The 23,339-nt window shown below is 36.6% G+C and overlaps 1 protein-coding gene across 1 annotated transcript in view; it reads left to right on the top strand.

Annotated features, from left to right (window-relative positions):
* The window catches only part of LOC121411618, a 31,103-nt gene extending 8,105 nt beyond the window's left edge, over nt 1-22,998 (top strand). Inside the window, exons 2-8 of the mRNA XM_041604428.1 lie at nt 257-568; nt 1,691-1,968; nt 2,413-6,894; nt 13,858-14,024; nt 15,426-15,541; nt 15,955-16,030; nt 16,565-22,998. Coding sequence (XP_041460362.1) covers nt 501-568; nt 1,691-1,968; nt 2,413-6,894; nt 13,858-14,024; nt 15,426-15,541; nt 15,955-16,030; nt 16,565-16,633 — 5,256 coding nt within the window. The 5' untranslated portion in view covers nt 257-500 and the 3' untranslated portion in view covers nt 16,634-22,998. The remainder of the gene's footprint in view (nt 1-256; nt 569-1,690; nt 1,969-2,412; nt 6,895-13,857; nt 14,025-15,425; nt 15,542-15,954; nt 16,031-16,564) is intronic.
* The last annotated feature ends 341 nt before the right edge of the window (nt 22,999-23,339 follow it).

Genomic DNA, 23,339 nt, shown 5'->3' with positions numbered 1-23,339 from the left:
TTTAATTCTTTTTTGTTGTTGTAATGTACGCTGTTGTTCTGGTGATAATTGAATATTCATTATCTGTATAGTGATATCTTTGCTTTGCATTTATGATATTGATCCAGTTCTTATGCAGGTTTGTAAATTTTAATCTAGAGTCTATGTGTTGATTCAAATGGATAACTTTCAAACTTATCCCTACTTCTCAAGTAATATTAAAGTAGTCCATTATTCCTCTGATTCTTAACAATCACTATTTTCTATCTTCCGCCAGGTAACCATGCATTCTGTATAAGCTTGACGAACTCAGAGCCGGGATCAAGATCATCAATTCTCCATACTTCCTATCAGCAATGGGTGCAGACTCTGGCCCCCCAGTGATTTGTACTATCACTGAGGACAACCGCAAGGCTGAGAGCCCTGTGGCGTATCAATCACTCCAAGGGTGTGGAGTAGAGGATAAGTTCTTGGAGCACACAGTCGGTTGTATGTTAGTATAGTATCTTCGGATTGCTGTGATGGAGCCGACCGTCGTGCCTGTAGGATGGAAGAGAGCCATTGTCAATGAGAAAGTAGTCTATATGAGGTGAGTCTATAAACGGGTAAACAATGATGATAATAATAACAGTTCTTGTATAGCGAATTATGGTACAACGTCTGTATATGGTTCAATATTATTACCCAGGCTTTATCCTCACAGCCTATTAGAGTCCTGAAGGCGCATATCAAGGAATAAATTTCTGCTACATACCCATTTACCCCTCCTTGGTTGAGTGCAGCACAATCAATGTCTTGCCAAAAAGAATTACGTCGTGTCTTGGATTCCAACCCATGACCCTCTCTTTCAAAGTCAGATGACTACTGATTTACTTGGCCACAATGCTCCAGTGATAATATGCAACATTTATGTAAAGCTTAATACAGAAGCATTGCATACTCTACTGTGTACACATTTACTTCACCTGGGGCCCTGTTGCAGGAGAGTTTCCTTTAGAATGCAACCCCCAAAATGGGTTGTAAGTTCCCAAGACACACATTTAATTGTTGAAAATAAAGTTGCTTTGATTACAACTTTTTCAGGGTGGCACCTTCCTATAAAGGGACATTAATACTGTGATGGGATTTGAATCTCAGGTGAGTGATTCATAATCTGTTCGTAAGTTAAGAGCTACTGGTGATCCTTTCTACGAGCTAAACCATCGCCTATGGTGTGTACCATTTACCAAAAGAAAGGATCACCAGTCGTTCTTAAAGTCGTTCTTATCTTACGAACAGCTTTATGAAACACCCACCAGGTCCTGTAAAAGAAAGAAGTTCCACCACCAAGAAAAAAGGAGAAAAGAATGGAATATGCTTGCCAAAGTCATCACAAAATTAGCTTTTTTTGTATTGAAAAGGTCAAATGTTTTGCTCGCTTGCGACCTTTCAAAATGTTGTTCCTTTATGCGATGTTTGGCTCCCCCAATCTCATTATGTCACAACTTTTAACACATCTCTATCTGCAGTGGACTCCAGACATGGTATAAAACATATTTCTTAAAGTTAAAACATATTACTGTGGCAACACAATATTCATTGTAGTCACAGCAGGTATAAGTTCATACCTGTGTTTTAATGTTTCCTGTTTCCCTTTTTTTTCCTTTTTCATTCAGAGTATGTAGATTTCTATAAGGTTTTATTTCCTTTTTTGTGCTTTGTTTCTTCACAGCCCCAGTGGACAGCTCTTACAGTCAACCGAGGCAGTGCAGACCTACTTGAGCTCCGATGGCACCTGCAAGTGTGGCCTTGAGTGTCCGATCAACCTTGACAAAGTCTTCAACTTTGATCCCAGGGTGCTTTGCAAGCCACGTACAGCCCAGGAGGCCAGTAACGACAATGGACTCACTAATCTCTGCAACCATAAGAGGAAAGTGGTCGCCATGGCAACCTGGCTCGACAGTGTGGAGACGGCAAAGGTGGAAGATGATGTTACAGCCAACAATCCTGGTGAGTCAAGAGACTTTTGAATAGATTGAACAAATGAAGTATCCTTGTAGTCATAACAAACTTTTTGAGTTGTTTAATCTTTAATATTCCATTTTGAAGAATACACAAAAGTGACAAAACTTTTTTTAAGGATAATTTAGCTGTCTAATCTTCAATTTTACTCTTTTTTCAAATCTAATATATATATTTCCAGTGGAGTAGGTATTTTTCCACTGAAGTACATTCTAAGAATGAAATCAAATTCATGAGCAAAATTGTGTACTGAGCTCTTCACCATTTTTACTAATGTCATTGTTACTCCGTTTTATAGCAGTCAACTGCTAGTAGTTATTTTAAAATCTACTGGAAAGTATGCATTTATTTTTAATTCATTGTTGATTGTTTTAACTGAGAAAAAATGATTTAAAATCCTAAATGTGGTTTATTTTTTATTTGCTTTTACAGGTCCAAGTAAAAGTAGACCCATCCCCAACTTTGCAACAGAGATGCAATTCCCTAACTTCCCAACACCAAACTCTCTTCCCAACTCCATGCACCCCGGTACTATGCCACAAATGAATCAGATGAACTACATGCACCATATAGACTCAATCCCATTTGATGCCCATATGCAACGCAATACTATTGAGGCACAGCAGCACCAGATGCGAATGCTCTATGAATTCCATCAACAGTTTGGTACAAATCTGAAACAACGCAAGCCAAAAAACCAAGGGGAGTTTTTTGCTGGTAACCAGCACATGCAGCAGCAGATACCTTTCACCGGACAGAGTGTACCTGGTATGTCTCCCCCTAGGTTTGCTTACCCAGGTATGCCTCGATATCCTCGGCAGAGATTCCCCTTTCCGGGTGAATTCAATCAGCAGCATCCTGGGGCAATGAGGAACCTTCATCCTGGGGTTGTACCAAGGGGCATGCCTCAAGGAATGATGTCTCCACAAATGGGCAATATGTTTCCAAGGCCACAACATTCACATGTAGCAAACAATCAACAGATGTGCATGCCTGGCATGTATGGAGAGGATGTATCAATGTACGTAGCTGGACCTACTAGTCCTACCTTCCCAGGAGTACTGCATCCTGGAATAAGGCCTAAAAAGAAGAGGTCACGTAGCGCAGATCAGGTCAAAGTGCCAACTACGTGCTCTCCAATTCAGCATGTCCTTTGTGAATCTGATACCAGGTCCATGTCTGCTAGTAATCTCCTGTCGATTGCTGCTAAAGCTCAGTTAGCCAACAAACAGCAACAAGAAGCTGTTTGTAAAATGCCAAACCTCGCCAGCCAATTACTACAACTCCCCCATGAGGAATTGACCAAATTGATAAAAGCTCACCAACAGCAGGCAAAAATGGAATCAAATGAGAAAGATGCAAACTCTGAGCAATTGTCTACCAATCCATCAACAAGTCTCTGTCATGCAGCACCTACGGACAATCCATCTGAAAACCTAGAGATGGACAAATCTATTGTACAGGAACCACAAAGTATAGTAGATGGTGATGGGGATGCATCCCATCATAGGGAAACTGCTGAAAATGAAGAAAAAGAATCTGTATGTAAATCACAATGCGAGGAGATTTCTGCAGATCAAGAGAAACTCCAAGACTCAGAGCCTTTGACAACTCCATCTTCACCATCACAAGCAAAGTGTGTCAGTCAGAAATCAGAGAGTTTTGATGAGAGTTCAAGAACTTTGGCCAGTGAAATCGAGGATGTGACTGACAAACAGACAGTGTCTGATGAGCCTGTGAAATGTGAAAAGAGTGAACCAAACAAGGAAAGTTCTTCAGAAGTGCAATCTAGTAATCCTAAAAGTAATCATCCATTGGAACATGTCATGAATGAAGAGGAGTTACATAGATTAAAAATGGAGCAAGAATACCTCCATGCTTTACCTGGTAATGTGCAACAACCACTGAGAGCTGGATATCCAGTTGAAATGATTCCAGGCATGCCAACCAGAATGCCAGTACCACCAGGACATGTGGTTCCTAGGATGCCAGGAATACCAGAGCTTGGTGCCATGGGTTACCCTCCAGTACCTTGGGGAGGACTCCAGAATCCAACATTTGCAATGCATGAAACAGAACTAGACTTTGCTCCAAGCAAGAAGCGCAAAAGGAAGGCTAAAAATCAGAGGAGTATTTCTGCTGATGGATTATTCACTCATAGTGGTATGGTGTCCCATCAGCAAATTCCTCAGATGATACCTTTTCACAGTCCTGACCAACCAGCTATGCCCCAGATGGTTGTGAGGAATCCCCACATGAACCCTCCTCATAACCCAGTACCACCTAATCATCACGAGTACCCTCATACACATATTCCAGGAATGGTACGTCCTCCATTTCCTGATCAGCAGCTTGTCATAGAACAACAGAATATCAATAGTCTTCCTGTCATTGTTCAAAGTGCTCTTGAAGATGCTCAGCTGAGGAACATGTTGCCTCAGTTGCAACAACAGCGACTTTACATGAAAACTACGGGTCCTAAGAAGGTGAAGGATATGCTTGCAGACTTACGTAATTCTAATCAGACTGCTGTCACAAGTGCAAATTCAGAAATTTCCAGTACCAGTAAGGATGTAACACCCATTGCTCAAAGTATCAGCGAAACCATAAATACAACTTCCACCAATGTTCCTATATCGCAAGCAGTTAAAATATCACAACAGACATTGTGTACAGAAGGATCCCAGACAGTTATTGAATTAGATCCACAATTTTCTTTGCCTAGAGATTCCATCAAAACCTGCAATGCCACTGGCAGTGAACCATTAAGCACTATATATTACTCCAGCAATGCAGATTCTTCGATAGATCCTCAACATCCTTCTGAGATTGCAGTGTCAGAACCTGTAAATGAACAGTACTCATCGATTTTAAGTGATTCACACATTGAAGACATGCAAACGATTGGGCAAAATCAGGATTGTGATAATTCCAAAGACAGTTTGAATAATTGTGGTACAGGTAATGATGAAGTAGTAACTCATCCTGCAGCTGGAGCCAACATTGATGATGCCCCTTGTGTTACAAGACAGGAAGTTAGTGAAACAATTGAAACTTCAATGGAGGTTCTTGAAGAAACCTCAGAGGCAGATGGGACTGCAGTTGATATTGCTTGTTCAACTTCATCTGCCAGTAAGACATCAGAGGCAGAGGTGGTTCATGATCCTGGGAATCTGTCCACACCAGCTATGCCGTCAGAGAGTGAAGAACAAGAAGTTGCTACACTACTCTTATCAATGACTGATCAACCCTTAAATTCCCCTTTTAGCAACAGTTCTGAAAAATGCCATAGAGAAGATAATCATACTATTAATCTGTCGACTGATGTTTCTCATTGCAAAGATGAAGGTGTAACATTAGAATCTGGTAGACAAGTTACCAACAATGAGTGTTCTACTCAGAAAGAACAGAGCAATGAGAGTGAGATCTCGGTTGTTACATGTTCACTTCCAGTGGCTGGAATCGATTCCTCAATGGATCAAGTTGCGCAAATGACAGATGGCAGAAGTGATTGTTGTATGGCTGATGAATTAACTATCAACCAAGTAGATAATCCCAGTTCTAGTTTTGAAGCATCACAAGACCAAGTATTTAGTTTAGAAAATGCTCGTCTGTTAATGCAAGAAACTGAAAATGTTGAATCAAATTTAGAGTGTGTTGTTTCTACAAGGTCAGACGTCTTGCCCATGAACGCTGCATGTGATGATAAAGCCAAAGATTCACCCCAGTCACAAGATTCTTCCATGTCATCTTCACAGGCAGATAAATCAAGGAAAGACTCTTGTGAAAGAAATCCAGAACCAGGCAGTGAGGCTGATGCCGAGGTCTCATCTAAATGGATTACAACGGAAACAGAGAATGCCACATCAAGAATACAACTCAGTAGTGAAGTAGATAAAGAGATTATATCACAGGTCAAAGTTCAACAATGTATACCAGATATGGATGTGGGAGGAGGGGAAGGAAACAAACTTGTCAAATATGAGCAAGAAACGGAAACTGATTCTGAACTTAGTACAGCAGTTGAGAACAGTGGATCTGACAACCAATTAAGGACTGACCCCCAAATTGATATTAAAAATGCCAAAGAACTATGTAATGTAGAGGAGGAATGTCAAAGAGGTTCAATGGAAAGCTTCGAAGGTGTTAGTAGTGGTAGTGGAAGGCTGTTACCAGAGTGCAATGTAAATTCTAACAATTCCAATTCCGGTGATCATGTAGTTCAAAGTGAAGAAATTTATGATGTAGATTTAAATTCAAATACCAAACCTGCAGAGGCTTTATCAGGCCCAAGCGAGGGTTGTGCAGACAGTGCTTTGTGTGATGTCAGTGTCATTGACATACCTGGAGAATCAGTAAAACAAGTCATTTGTGAGGAATCTGTAGGAGTGGATGCTCCTGAATCGGTTCTTGTGAATTCACCTAGGAGTAGCATTGATTTGTCTCCAGAAAAACTTGAAGATCAAGAAAACACTTCATCTCCTTGTGGTCTTAATTTTGAAAGCAATGGTGAGGAAGCAAAAGAGGGAATGTCAATTCATGTATCTAATCAAGTGCAGGATTCAGTTGCTCTTTTAAGTGAAAGAACTGATGAAGATTTTCCAGATTCTTCTGAGAGGAATTCAGCTGCATTGGAAGACATTCAAAGTAGTGAGAACAGGACTGAATCACAAGAACCTCAAAGGCAGTCAGAATTGACGTTTGAAAACACTGCTGCTGTTCAGGACGTGAAGCAAGAAACAAAGTGTACAAGTAAAGATTGTGGTGCTAGTGGTGGTCGAGTTGCCCTGAGGGACTCCTCTGTGAGCAACATCCAAGAAGTGTTTGCTGTTCCTGAGATGATTAAGAAGCCAGCTGATCAGAGTGACAGTGTGACCTCTGTCATGGACAGACCAACAGATAATGGAATAGTGGGTAAGTCTGATGAGATTGTGGTTTATCATTTTGTATGTCCTATCTATAATAACACAGTCTGCAAGCGCAGACTCATACATTGTATTTGACACTTTGACCAATAACAGGTCTAGAGTAAAGACTAGACTCCAAAGACTCTGTCTGTGTCAAATATGAGCCAGCCACAGTTCATGTGAATCTACTCTCACTACTTCAGACTCTGCATTATGCACAATGCAATTGCAAAAACTAAGGGTCTGTGCCTGCAGACTAATAACACCGCTGTTTATTGATGATATGTACATGTATATAATACATGTACATGCTATGCAAAAACTTGGATGTAATAAAATTTGACTGCACATAGAGTGATTGACTAAAGAAGGAAAATATAAAATATGAGTGAAATGATAAGCTAGGTGAACAAGATGTTCAATGCAAATTTCCATGATGAAAAAAACATCTTTGATTTCTGTCTGACTTGTATGAGGACTCTTATAAGCTTATAATGAAGCTTTCTTCAAATTTGACTTCATTAATCTGTGAAGTATAAAATGAAGTGATTGTGTTCATTTCTACATTGTCTTCTTATCTGTATAAGTTGTTTCACCTTTTTGAAATACATGTATATCCATTGTAAGCCTGAGTCGAATCGATTTTAAAATCGGTGTTCGATCGATGTCATCGAACACCGATGTAGATTTTGCAAAATCGGTGCATCGAAAAAAAAAAAAATACGTCGGCCGGCCGATTCGTTTGGTTTACACAATCAATCATCAACATATCAGTAATGTCCAACTTTACTACTACTTACTTGATTTCTATTGCCCCCAAAATGAAACCGATTGAATAATTATGCTATTCACCATTATTTTGATTCTTTGAAGTTTATTTCGATCATAGTCGAGTCTTACTCGTCTGCTCGTGCCGAGATAATTTGTGCACGATGAATTCATGAATGGAAGTCATGGCCATCGATCGTGCATATCGCATGCGCAGTATAGTACTGTTCTTTAATCAAACCAGAAAATGGCCGGAAATTGACGCGATCAACGTAAAATAAAGCTTGCTTTCATGAACAATATTAATATCATGACCATAGAATATTATTTAATCGTAATATTTAACAATAATTTGCATATGATAATCATTAATATGAATTTAGAGCTTGATGTGAAACGTTTGTATTTCGTTTCAATTTTCAATGGCGGACATCTCATGACGATCGACTTGACTTCTTGAGTCGAGCTAGTGCACTTGTCTAAAAAAAATAATCATCACGTCAGGATTGATTCTCGAACATTGTCTACATGTACATGCAAAAACTCTGTTCAAGTTCGTAATATCACCATATAATAACATTTTACATGACAAAACAGAGAAAATTGCGTTTGATTTTTTTCCCCATCAATTTGAAGCTAGTTTGTGCCCAACTTTGGGCTCTGATTTCATGAATGGGAAAATATGTCATACGTCATCGAACACGCATGCGCATTGTGCTTATTTTCTCGGAGCTTGGATATGGAGGAGACGTCCAGAGATGGAATGACAACAGAAATAATCCCAGTATTAATTTTCCATATGAACATAACATACTTTGCTGACATTGTCAATATTCTTGGTATGACCATAAAATCTTAAATCATAAATCGTAATAACTTAGATGAATTTAGGGCTCGATTCGAAACATTCGTATTTATTTTGATCGCATGCTCAATTGCGTCTAAAAAACTGGATTGTCATTATCAGGATTAATTCTCGAACATCGTCATAACTCATATTCCACAATCTTTCCTCACAATCGTTATATCAGCATTGAATAGCAATTCAAATGACCATCCAGAGAAAATTACGTATTTATTCCCATAAATTTATTTGGAGCTCATTTTGGATCCAACTACACAATCTCAGGCAAGTTACAGCGCTCTCCGTTGATTGCACTTGTTTGCTGGCGCTGACGTCAAGCACGCCTGTCGTTTCGGGAGAGTGAGTGTACGGAGCTGCGGACAGGGCTGGTGAATGGACTGCGAATGCTAGTTGACCGAAAATCATTTGGATCGACTCTGCGTGATTCATGTCTTTATTATTGTTTCATTTTAAACTTATATGTTGTCATCTGCAAATATCATTGTTGAAGATATTTTGGGAAGAATTCTGCTTTGGTCCCCGGCCTTTTTTGTGTGTTTTGTGATCATGGAAAATACAAACGAACTTTGCTCTGTCATCTGCTTGTGCAACGCTCACCTGGCCAACGCCAGCGCATACCGTCAGTGCGTAGTGCATATGCAAAGCGCATCGACGCAAAAACAAAAGACTACATTTTCCCCGCCTTCAATATTCGATGCATCGATGTTCGATCGAATTAGAGCTGTCGAACACCGGTTTTCAAAATAATCGATATGACTCAGGCATGACATTAATTTTTGTCTTGCCTGCATAGCAGAACTAGACTATACATATCATATTGGAGATATTTTTCTTAATATAACTGAAAGTGTATGGATCTAGTTTACATGTATGAAAATTTGACATAGGTAATGTAAGGTATCACTTATCATCTTGCACAAGTCTTAGGTCACATAAAAAGGTCAAAAATCATATTGGGTCAATGAATCTAGTATTTTTATCATACATATGAACATTTGGTGTTGTTTGTGAATAAGTAATTTAGTTGTTTTCAAAAAGCAACACTGCTGAGCACTATATTGAATCGTGTAATGCAGATGAGACTGCCAGAGGCATTCCACTTGTTTAAAAATGTGATTACAAATTATCAGTTACTCTCATCATATTTGGAAGGATCAGATTTATACAAGCCCCTTTCAGTCAACCCATTGTCAGTACTATCAATAGCGGATCTGAAATTCATTGACTAATAATAATTGCCGAGTTTTACATGTAGGCCGTATTCTAAAAAAAAAAGGTTTCAATTGTACCCTGGTATAAAATCATTATACAGATTTCTTATATCATGCTTTATCCTTCACCATTTATAATTGTCTTTTAAACTAAAAATTTTAAGTAAATGTGATAAACATGGCCTAAATACTGTTTGTTCACAGTAACGGAGGTAAATATTAAAGTGGTCAGGGTTTTTTAAATGTATTTTTGGGTTTCTTCCCGGGGCCGTGTTTTGGATTTTCTCGCTATTTGATAGTGATAAACAAATAAAGCCTACCACTTTCAAATCCTTAAAGGTTACATGTAAGTCCTCTCCCTCCCCCCCCAAGAAAAATATATTGATTTTAATCAACAGAGAAAAATCAAACAAGCATGGTGCTGAAATTTTCATAAAAATTGGATATGTAAAATAAGAAAGTTAAGACATTTTAATATTTTGCTTATTTTTCACAATTAACAGCTACATGTATACATGTACATGTGATGTATGCACAACTCAATGATATGCAAATGAGAGAGTCGATGATGTCCCTCACTCAGTCTTTCTTTTGTTTTTTATTGTTTGAATTATATGATATTTTATATTTTCCAGATTTGACAATAGTGACCAACTTGACTGAAGCACAAAATGTTAAATACAATGGTAAAACCGTGATACATGTTCAGGGAGGAAAAATCTTTGTTTCTCATGAAAATGAGAAAATTAAAATATTTCATATCATGTGATGAAATACAAAAGAAATAGGGAATGGTGACCTTATAAGTTGTGATGTAAACAGGCGCATTTATGGTCTCGTGAAACTAATCCCCCTTTATCCTCATCAGGGTTGCAACCAGACTCGGCCGGCCGTGGGCCAGCAAATTTCCAGATGTAACAAATTAAGTGTCTTAAGGTGGTTTCAGACCGCCTCGAAGTTCACCAGTTCCAGGTATTCTCTGATCGGGAAATTTACCCCGATCAGAAAATACCAGGTATTTTGGTAATGTGAAAGCAAACTACGCGTAATTTCCCCGAAAGAAAATACCCGCTAAATAGTGGGTACTTGGCGAAATTACGAGAACTTTCGTGGGGATTTTTCCAAGGTCGCAGGTATTTTGGCGATGTGAAAGCAAATTACGGGAACTTTTAGCCCAGCGTGTCGTTGGGCGCGGCGGCGTGGGTGGCTGCTGGGCTAGTGATTTTGAATCTCGCGCCTTGCCTGCTTATCAGACCATACTGCGCATGCTCGTAACTTCGGGAACTTATCCCGAAGGATGTGTTTCGGGGCGGTGTGAATGCAGGAATAATTAACGGGTATTTTTTAGCCTTAGAAACTTCTCGTAATTTAACGGGGATTCTTGTGATCGAGGCGGTTTGAAACCACCTTATGGCAGAGTTTCATTGTACCTGTTCTTGGTTATAACATGAACAACGATTTAAAGAAAAATTGTAAATTTGAATGGAATACATTGTACATGTCCTGTACAATTTTTATAAATGTTTACATGATTTTTATATATTTAAGAAAAAAACATTATCGGGTGTTTTTTTTAGGGGGGGGGGTTGGGGGCATATTTGGTGGAGCGCTGAGCAGGCTAATGGAGAAAATTTAGCAACAAGAAATATCAATATGACAACATTACATGTAAGTTTGGCCCATTTTTTTTAATGTAAGTGTTTGAGTATAATCAAGGCCATATTTATTATTATGACATTTAAACCCCAGGGACTTGACGTCCTAGAAATGGATTAGAACACCGCCGATTAATTACTTCCTGTTTGAATGTGCAAAGTTCAACTTCACTGCCAGCTGCGTGTGTTGCAAATTTATGCATTCCTGTGACATGTAAAAGGAAATGGTTGAATTTAAGGTAGCTGACATGTGTTGATGTTCTTTCAGTCGATGGAAATAGGAGCTCTTTTACAGGTTCATTGTCTGCAAGACATGAGACCTTTACTTTGATACATGATTGCATTTGAGTTTGTATATGGTATACTGTAGTGTAAAAGATATTTTTTACATAAATTTAGTTTAAAGGCTGTTTGCGCTGCTTTATTTTCATACCGTACGTGCAACAGAATGCAACAAGATTTCTTTATTGTGACAAAATTTGATTGCTACTAAAACATCAGTAGGCCTACATGTATCCACAATGTATTATGTAGGCCTATATTATGAGAAAATGTTTTTGCAAATTGTTGATATAATAAAAATCAGGAAGGTCTTTGAAATGTTGACAGGCTCTGTAACAATGTTTCAAAGAGTATACATTTGCAATACCCATATTGACATTGAAGATGCATTTACTGTGAAACATGCATTATCCTGCAATGTTTTGATGGAATGCAAGCTTTGGGGGCCACTTACATTGACGAGTGGATACCATGCGCGACCAAAAAACATGTAAAAGGGATAGATAGGGCAAGTTACATACGTAAAGTAATAAGGGTGTCAAAAACACTAATATAATGAAAAAGGGTTTATTGCTGTACTTGTTTAGGGGTTCAATTCAAGGAATACTTTCCAAGGGTATCATTTTGTTTTCAATACTAGTTAGGGTATGGTTTCACATGCCAATACTTGTTTTACATGTAAGGGGTGCTCGGGTGCATGTTCAGAATATGGAAAATACTTGTTTAGGGTGTTTTCGAGACCCCATGTTTGCGCATGGTATCCACTCATCAATGGAAGTGCCCCCCCCCGGAATGCAACCAATCCATGGGGAATAGTTGGGTCTTCGTTAGAATGAAGTTGCTGCTTCGCCCACTGCAAGGTGGATGAGCTTCAGCTTGCATCTTTTTCAGTTTTGTGAAAACGAACAACAAAACAACAAAATTGCGGGCTAATTTGTGGTTTATAGGCAGCAGGTTCTGGGAATTGTCTTGTAATTTTCAGGAGATTCGGGTCATTTTGGAAGAGAACATGAGCTGAGCCGGGAATGGTAATTTTGTAATTTATTGAATAGTACCAGCATATGACAAGACTGGTATCAATAATGTTTGACGTTTATAGTCCTTTGGTATGGGGTATGTAACATAAATGTTCTTGTTCCTGCTTTCTCCAAAGTCGCCACCATTATAACCTAAGTACATCATGAACTGTTCTCAGACATAATTTGTATTTTGCACATGTACCAAAGATAAAGAAGTGACTTTGCACTCTAAATTCCAAGGATTTAAAGTAAATCCAGATGATCATATCAGTTTGTGAATAGTGACTAGCCAGTTATAGATTTAAACCTTATGGATGAAAATACGCTAAAAGATTCGAACTTATATATCCTTTTTGAGATTTGAAAAATACTCTGTATTCCTTAAAATTTATATTCTTGATTGAACCAGCTGGAGGCGATATATAGTCTGTCTTCTCCAGACCTTGACATTCTGACTCTGATACATGAAGGAAAAAGCAACCAGCAACAAACTGAAATGAGAATGCAGTTTTATTTAATTTTTTTTTAGCCTGTTTGCGTTGAGTGAGTTTGCCTTAGCTGACAGTAAATTTACTGTGGGTCTCATTGGACCGCATGCTACTGATAAATTTTGGGCATTGTGTTGCCTGCCTCAAAATTAGCAAGGGTACATGGGTGTACAATGTACATGTAGAAGTGTGAAGGGGGGGGGGCTCATATCTGCCCACCCAAACATTGACCATATAATCATGCATGGATTTCTTTAAAACTCCACTAAATATTTTCGGTTGATGCGTTTATTTTATACTTTTCTTGCAGATATCCTTGGCTAGTCAATATTCAGATTAAAAAAAACATAATGCCCCATGTCTGCATGCCCATTCACTTTACATGCAATAACAGGATTTGAAAATTGATGAGAAAGGCTGCATTTTGGGGCTGCTATAGGAAATGCCTGAATTTCAATATCATTTCACCAATTTGGCTCAGATTATAATGAATATAAATAAATATCTGTTTTCATATTGCATACATAAAGTTTGTGGTCACTGCTTGTCTCCTTTTATTAGAATCATGAACACAAGGGTCGCTGTGCAGACTTAACGCACCACACGTATGCTTGAAATGACCATCCTTATTCAGCGATAAAGTCATTCATTTAATTCTTCAATTTGTTTCTTTAATTTCTAGGAGATGTAGCCTCCTGTTCTCCCACCCGTGATGACGAACCTTCGTTCACACCTGAGTTTGAGACAGGAGACCTGGTCTGGGGTCAAATCAGAGGTTACTCTTCTTGGCCAGGGAAGCTAGTTAGTGATGCTGAGGTCAAAGGTCAGAAGAAGAAGGAAGAAGGCAAGGTAAATTAAAATGGGAAGTCGTTTGGTACTTGACTCTAAGAATAGTTGCAGTTTTATTTACATGCTTGAAGCTTTGATTGAGTTCAACTGTCAATTCTTGCTACATGTATAAAGTGTACAAATTGAAAAGCATCAGCTATTTCAATGTGTCTTTGCTCTACTGTTGATTAAAGTTTAACTTCAGATACCAGTTCTCAGCCAAAAGTCTTAACTGACAACTGTTACAAGCTACTGAAATTGATGCATCTTGATTGGCTCGGAACGAATAAATGAGTGGAAATTACTACAATGTACTAATTTGCTTCATGAAAACTGTATAATGTTGAAAACTGGAGACTGAATGTTGAGTGAGGACTTAATCACTCGTGTTATGTTTATTTCAGTCATGTAGATTTGCTTGTGATTTTGATATTTTATCAAAACCACAGGGCGTCTATGTAGTTTTGCAAGAAGAGGAACTGGGCATTACATGTGTTTTAAAAATAACCTTTTGCACATATATACATGTACGGTATTTCACAAATCCTGTAGTTTACTGACGAGTCATATTAGTAAAATAACTTACCACTAAGTGACTGTGTTTGAATATTTATTTTCATATTTACTGGTATGGGATTGATAAGCATTTCCAAGAGCTCTTTGAAAAACAGAATTTCCAAACAATAATGTGTCTAGTTTCTGTTAGTGTGTTGCGTGTAAGTGTAGCGTGTGTATATAAATCCACAGTCTTTGACACGCATCCTGGTGCAATTGTTGTCGAAATCTCCATTCACTGCAATGAATTAACCCTTTCCAATGTTGCAGATTTAGGCTGTAAGTTATAAGAAGTAGCCCCCCAAAATAAAGACCAAATTTTTTCGCTTACATCGTACTCTTGGCACAGAGGGTACTTTGCAATCTTGATTGAATGTGGATTGACTTGCCTGGAGTTTACTTTTGCCTATTAAATGCAGCACATTAGTTTGTCTTCATTGGTGAACTCTGTTTGGGGGAGACATTGGTGGCTGTAGACAAGAGAATGAAGAAATACATCATGCTATTCCCAATTCCATTTATATCCTTATTAGTATAAGGTGTGAATTTGAATATCAATATTGCAAGAAAGCTATAAAAAAACACAAGAATATCAAAATGTTTTACTCTCAGATAGAATGCATTTTCTATTGTGCCGTTGTCACTTGCTGTGTTGGTACATTGGTTATCTGATTCTGATTGCATCAGACAGTTTTCTTCAACTTGTACTTCACCAAGTACATACTTTGGTGTGTGCAGTTATTATGCTGTTTCCTTTGACCTGCATTACTTGTGGTGTAACATTACATCTTGCCACCATTCTATGATATCAAACATGAAATACAACATGATTGTTGCTAAACCTGCTTTTAAACCATTCCATTGTAGGTTTGGGTGATGTGGTTTGGGGATCACTCCTTTACTCAAGTTGAACCAACTAAGTTAAAAACTCTCACTGAGGGTCTAGAAGCTCATCACAAAGCAAGAACAAGACATAGAACAAGGTAACATAATATGAGGCAGCTACTTTCCATGTGGTCTGCTGTAGGCTTTTTGTTTTAAGATAACCTACATGTATGAGTCATTATTTTATACACAGACAAAGATTTTGTTGTTGACGAGGGTTGAGTATATAATGTACATGTCTGCAAATTTAAAAGTAAAAATAAAGAAAAGTGGACCTAACATAGACCCTTGTCAGATGCCACATTATAACTTAAAAGATTTGTTACTTAAAGAAGTGTAATCCAAGTGAGTTAACTGTTTTGTGGTAAAAGTGAAGCTTATGAAAATGTCAATTAGCTTTTCTTTAGTGTGAACTTCCCCTTTAATCATTTGAAGAAATATTCAACCTGAGATTGTGTCCATGCATTATGCTTAACAGTATACTACTGTTTGTATTTTACAATTTTGAAAGGCACCGGACATTAACGAGCAGTTTAGAGGCAGCCATCCAAGAAGCTATGATGGAGCTGGATAATAAAGCAGAACAGGTATTGATTTTGAATTAATAATTGATTGGGGAATGTGATCTAAATCTGTACAAAAGCTGCTTTATGAAGATTTGAATATCATTGGTTTCGGCTTGTGTCCACTAAAGGTAGTTGCTGGAAATGTGTGTTTTGGGGTCATCTTTTTGTGGATGGTGGTGTTTTGGGGTCACAAGGTTAAAGGTCACTGGGTTCATTTCATACTAAGTAGTCCATTCCAGCACTACAGAAGCGCTTGACAGATAAACGTTGAATGCAGATAGGAATTAAAGTGATGGGATCAGATTGGGGTTATAAGGTCAAAGGTCTTACAATGACATGGGTCATTAGCAAAATAAATAGACAAATCAGAAATAAACTACATTTTAAAAAAAAGATTTATCAGAAATAAACTCTGTTGACTTGATGCACATTTGAGTGATAACAAAGTTTTATAATGCATAATATATTTCAGATTCAGCAATGGCAGAGGCATAAATTGCTTTTGTATAGATGAGAAAAAAACAACTCTTTAACTTTATCTTCCTTTTTTTTTAGGCAAATGAAAAGAAGAGGAAAGCAGGAGCGAGAGGGCGATCACGGCTGAAAAGGCCCAAAATCAGATAAGAAAATGTCACATTTTCACTATCATTAATCTTGTGATGGCCTTAATAACTATGTGATTTAAGTATTCCTATGAAAGAATTGGTTTTATTTATGAGTGTGTGATTTTATGATCAAATTTTATAATATTGATTTATTTTTCTGGAATATCCAGGGGAAATGAATGTTTAACCTTGGTAGGTTCATCTAAATCAGGTGGGATATTTTATTGTAAAGTTGATTTATGTTATGCATAATTTGAAATTAAAAAAAAAAGTGCAAAAGAATTTGCATTGAATCTTGTATGCTGAATAACTGTTAAGCATTCTCTGTATGTTTTTTTAATTCACTTACTGACAAGTCAAGTGAACCACCCCACCGCTCAAAAAAAAAAATGATTTAGAAAGTTTGATTTTCTCCTGTCTCCACTAACATTTGAAATTCAATTCATTTTTTTACATATGTATTTTATTTGCCATTTTGTACAAAATGATATTAATTGGGGCTTGTCACTTATGACAGCATTCAAAAAATTGAATCAGAGCAGAAAAAAAACAGTCAAGTAAGTGGCTATGCCCTGTATATCATCCCTGAATCTATTCTTATGCAATCGTACAGTCTACTGGTTCTACATCCAGATAGTAAGAATTGGATTCCAGCTCAGTGGTCATACTTCATGTATCTACAAAGATACTACAAGGGAAAGACTGGACACTTGTGATTTTTTGAAACATACAATTTTGTTCATTGTGAAGGGCACCCAACAGTGATGAGTAAGCAAACACTTCGACAGGCAGGAATGTGTGATGCATATGGGGTGAATGAAAGAGGGCATGAGTGCGGTGCAGAGGAATAATTTCACCTCTCCATTCGCAGAAACCTATAAGATCTATGCATATATCTAATTTTTTCAAGACTTTTTGGGAAAAAAAAACTTCACCCCTCTACCATTTCTCCCATATGTTTTGTACAAATCCCAAAATGACGGTATGCGAATGTATACCTACCCAGTGCTGTCGGGCGTCCTTTCCAAGCGTTACATTATGTGCTCTTTTGATTGTCTAGTCTTCACCTGGTAGTGTCTCTGATATCTATGCCAACAGGAAAATTAGTTTTGTTCGTTTCGAAATTAAAACCATTTTCTTATTGCCTAATCCAAATATGGAGTACATGTATACGTCTCTATGTTTCTGTACAATACTTACAATAGCCGTGATCTCTATGTGTCTACATTTTTTAAGATGTATTTCAGATTAAATATCAGGGGAGTATTTCATAAAACAGATACTGATTTTCACAATTGTTAAAAGCTACTGAAATGAGTGTTACTGATTGGATGAGAGAAATTTGTCGGTGAAAATTGCTTACAGTTGCTTCATAAAACTCTTCCCTATAGTAAAAAAAAGATATTTTGATTTCTTTCTCGAGATTGATGTTTGTGTTTTGATTTTTAGCTCTTGAAATCTTAAAATTGATCATATTCCATGCGCATTGATAAAATATACTTTGCCAAAATATTGTGTAGAGATTTTGGTTGAGAAAATTTGATGGCCATTCCATCTTTATTGAAAAATAGGAATGATTGGAAGCAAATTGTAAACATTTTGGTTTCATATTGTTTCAATGTAGTAAAGAGTAACAAAAATGTTTATCACTGTAGTGAGCTTATGTTACAAGACAACACATTCAAAATGTTATATCCATTCATGATAAGGACCCAGAACCTATCAGAGTACATACATGTGCTGTAGTTATGGTTAATTATGTTCTATTCAGAGTAGCTGATTTGCTTTAAAGGGCAAATCAACCATAATGAATCAACCTTAATGGCCCATCTCAAGTCCTTATCTGTCCAGGTTCATTACCCATAATGCAACATTTTGAGCAGTGTAGTCTTGTGATACAGGCCCACTTGAATGGTAATACATTAATCCACAACACAATAATTGTGTATCAAGAAGCAAATCATGTACTTTTCCTCTCAAAAGCATTTTAGTTTATCTTCCTGAATGTAGCTATATGCTAATTTATTTTTTCTGTGTTACTATTACCTTGTTTACACGCTGCATCGGCTTGCAGTTCAGAACAGCGAACAGATGCAAAATTGGCTTTTTTGTTGCGTGTAAACGTGATTAACTTGCATTGGCTCTATGTGCAGAATCTGCAATATTGCACCACCAGAGTAGTAGGTTCAGAACCGCGAGCTGATGCAGAATCTGCTTTTTTATCTACGTGTATAAAACAGAAAGCCAATTCTGCATCGGCAATTGGCGCGCATCACATTTACTTTACCATTATGACGTAATTGAAAGTACACAGATCCAACGTTGCCTTTATTATGACGTATATTGTTTGTGCAAGGATCATTTCAGGTTTTTTGCCATGCTTGCCGATTCTGCACCGTGAGCTGTGACAGCGTGTAAATGCGGTGCAAGCTAAAACTAAAAACCGATTCTGCATCGGCTAATGGTTCTGAACCAAAAGCCAATGCACATGTAAACACGGTAAATAAAATCCATATCTCAACAGGTACATTTGGTACCAGCCTTATGTAACAGACAGTCAATAGAGACCTTACATAGTTCGCTCCCCTTTAATTGGGGAATTTTCCTGACACACTGTTGTGCATTTTGAATGCTTTATTTTTGCTTTTGATGAAAAATGACCCTTCATATCAATCTCTTACACTCAGTTACATGTATGTTTTTTTATTCAAAGATTTACAAGTATGTATTTGTACTATAGATAGTATAAGTCTCTAAACGAATGGGCATAAATATCTCCTTGTCTTTTCTTTTAAAGAATACATGTACTAGGACTTATCCTTGGTGCCTGTTATATTTTCAGCAATAATATTGAACAAAGTTTATGCATTTCATGTTGGAATTTTATCATTTGGTGATCAACTGGCTGGCTATCAACACATTTCTTGTTTTCTTGACTTCATTTCTTTATTTTCTTGTACATTTCCAATAGAGATTTCATACATGTACATGTAGGTATTGCCAATGAAACACAGTATCTTTGTTTTAATTTGTCACAGATTTTTTCATGAAGTATGCCTTTTGACTACATATAAATCAAAAAGTCAAAATATTCAATTTTGAATTTTATTTGTATTTAAGATGTCCATACTGAGTTTTTACTCTGTTTCTTCTTATTGATGACGTCACTAGGATTTTTTAATAGCTTCATGGGTTTTCAGTTTCATGAAGTGTGACTTTTGGGGATGTTTCAATTATGTGCTGTAGTACTATTATATATTGTCACATTTATGGTTCACTTGTAGCAGTGCCATAGTGAGCCACGTTTTCCTCAAAAAGCATACTATTCAAAATAAGTATTAAACTTGTTTATCTAATGTCTAATACCGCTTTAAATCAAGTCTCTAAACACTTTATGCAACACACTAGGTTTTGTTGAGATGCTGTTACAGGCTCAAGTGCTTCAAGGAATTAATTCCTGCCAGGTACCCATTTACCTCACCTGGGTTGAGTGCAGCACAATGTAGATCAAGTTCTTGCTGGAGGAATGTGAAGCCATGACCCTCTGTTTCAAAGTCTTGGACTAATCCACTGGGCCATAACATTGGAAAAAGGGGCATATTTCAATAATGCCCAATATAGGCCTAATTTATCTAGTTGAGAAACCTTGTGCGCTAGAGGCATACTTCTTGAAAATGGTGACAAATTCTGAGCAGTTCATGTAAATTATGTTCAAAAATGTTATGGTGTATGGAAAACTTCTCCTTCAACTTTAAAAGAATATATATTTTGTTATAAATTATATGCTACATTATGTTATCAGGGTCGTTTGACCCTTTGTATATTTTTATTTTACTGTACAGTGTAAAAAGTACTTTTTACCATTATCAGTACTGATTTAATCAAATACTCATGTTTTTTAGTGATGTATAGTACCATCTCATTTCACTGTGTATTAACCGATGACTACTGAATTTTGTGATTCTTATAGGCTTTATACTGGTAGCACCCAGTTCTAGTAGGCAGTTGGTTATGTACATGTATCTGCAGCAATGATCATAGTTCCTAAAATTATTAATTAGTTTTGATTGTAATTGAACAAGCTAAACATTGCATATGGTAATGGGTTGTGCATATTTGCATACAGAAGATCATTTTTCTCTTTTCTCCACTGGTGTTGTTTTGAAGGAATATCTATAGCCAAAAGCTTAATCATCCAACAGTTTTGGATGAGGAAAAGGGTTCTGAAATTGTTTTAATACTTCACAATCACAAAATCATGTTATCATATTTGCCCAATATTCTCATATTTTGAGAAATACATATTTACCTATTAAATATTTTTTAGGGTAAAGAATTCAAGTTATTAAAAACAAAAACCCAAATTTAGCCACTGTCCATACATGTATGTTCAGATAACGACAATCTTGCTCTGGTGGATATCTTTACCTTTATGGAGATTGGAGAAACTATTATTTTATCAAAAGGTCAATTGATATATGATTTATCTATTGATTTCTCTTCCAGTCTAATAGAATTACATGGGATATAAAACTGAGCATGTGTATCCAAACTACAGTGTGGAGTGGCAAGGATTTTATCAGGTTTTGAGCAAATTCTCTAGTCAGTAATAGCTCATTTCATTTTGTGGTATTTTTTTTATTAAATTCTTCAAATGATTTTATTTTTTCAGATTTCATCTTGAATGTGTCAAGATGGTCTGTCATCTATATTTGATTTCATTTTGACTAGGCCTATGTGCAGTTGAAAATCTATGTAGGAACCAGATCCAGAATATGTTGACTGATGGATATTTAGTTGAAAACTTAATAATCATAATCAGTCTTTTTGACTTTAATATCAATGCGGTTTTTGGACTAGGTTAAGTTGCTTATTTCATGCATCGCCTTTATATTGTGCAATTTTTTTCATCAAGGGTATTGTACCTTTTTTCACATTTTCATTCTCATTTTTTAGCTGAATATAGGGTATTCATAATGATGAGAAGCAATGCTTTTCCTATTTAATGATAATATTCATAATGTTCATTTTAGTTGGTATTGTTTCTTTTACTGCCTAATTTTTTGACACTCAGTTTGGTGTTTGCTTATATGCCATATGAGTTTACTAATATTACTCCTGAAAAAGCTATATTTATCCTTTTTTCATAATCAAAATGCTTGTTCATATACTTTACATGAATCATGGGATCATGGAATTAAAATATAATTGTTTCACCAACAACAAAATTGTCTGTGTTACAGTATGTATTTCAACAATTAAACAAGTGTTCTGAATATTATTGTTTCTATGATAACGGTTGCATGAAATGCCTGGGCTGTATTGGATTTTGTTTTTATCCTTTTTTTTCATTGCTTGTTTAATAGTTATGTATTGTACACATTATTTTATTATTTCAATGCATTTTATTGGTCAGGCTCTAATATTTGCTTAACATATTTGTTATGTATTCATTCTTAATGTATATAATGAATGTACATGATGTACTTAGATGGTGTTCTTGGGGCTTACTTTGACCTTTTTGAAAGACTTTAAAGACGATGTTGCAGCTGACTATTTTACAATCTTAGTTTTGATGTATCATGACATTATAGTTCTTGCCCTGTGGTTACCCCTGTTAAAGTTATTCTTATAATTTATTAATTCATAATGTTAACATGACAAAGGCATGGTATGTTACAGGTGTTATTGAAATACTTATTGTATATTATGTCCTGACATTAACCTAAAAAATGTTTTTTAATGGTTATTTGAAATTAATATGGCTTCATTTATTTCATTTGTTTTGTATTGGATAATCATTTGGGGGGAGATTGGCAGACAATTGTATGATTATGTTATGTCATTTTTCAAAAGTACAGTGGAAACTCTAGATAGCTATGCTCTGCTGTACCTGTCACTTAGATGACAAGGTGGGTGTGTCATAAGGCTGTTCTAAGTTAAGAGTGACAGAATGACTGGTGATCCTTTCTTGTGGTAAATGGCATACACCAAAATGTTCATTGGTGATTGTTTAGCATGTAAGAATGGTTCACTAGTAGTTCTTGAAATTGCTCTTAACTTACGAACAGCTTTATGAAACACCCCAAAGTTGGAGTTGTCATAAAGGTATGTGAGTTTCATAATGTACTCTAATCATTGTACTATTCCACAATGAATTGGTATCATTGTGGAAAAAGGGATTTTATTGAAGTCCTACCTTTTGTAAAGTAATGATTTAAGCTTGACTTTCTTCCCTTCGTTGAAACATCAATTTGAATACACTTCTTTAAACCAAGGTAATTTTAATGTGGTAGTTTGATAGAAATATCGTGTCCAAAAAAAAGTTCCCGACAGCAGAACTTTGATTGTTAATGTTATTTATTTGAAAGTTCTCTTGTTTATGTTTTCCTCGTTGTCTCGCCTGAACGAAGTTCAATCACATTTTTTTTTTTGGGGGGGGGTATCTTAGTCCATTGGTCTGTTTCAAAAAAAAGTTTTTGTTAAACTTGCTCTCATTTATCTATTTCTGAACCAATTTGTTGACATATGGTAGGCCTACATATCATCTTTGGGTGATACCACATGTGTTTCCTTGAGGGTGATGGGGTCGAAGGTCATATAGGGGTCGAAAGGTCAAATGATATGAGGTCATGTCCGATCCTTTTTTGTTTTTTAAGTTCTTGTTGAGCTTCCTGTCATTTCTTTATTTCTGCATCAATTATGTTGACACTTAGTACTTAGTG

This window comes from Lytechinus variegatus, chromosome 3 (assembly GCF_018143015.1).
Source record: "Lytechinus variegatus isolate NC3 chromosome 3, Lvar_3.0, whole genome shotgun sequence".
NCBI lineage: Eukaryota > Metazoa > Echinodermata > Echinoidea > Temnopleuroida > Toxopneustidae > Lytechinus > Lytechinus variegatus.
Note: the sequence above shows the minus strand (reverse complement) of the source record. Positions and strands in the feature narration are given on the sequence as shown.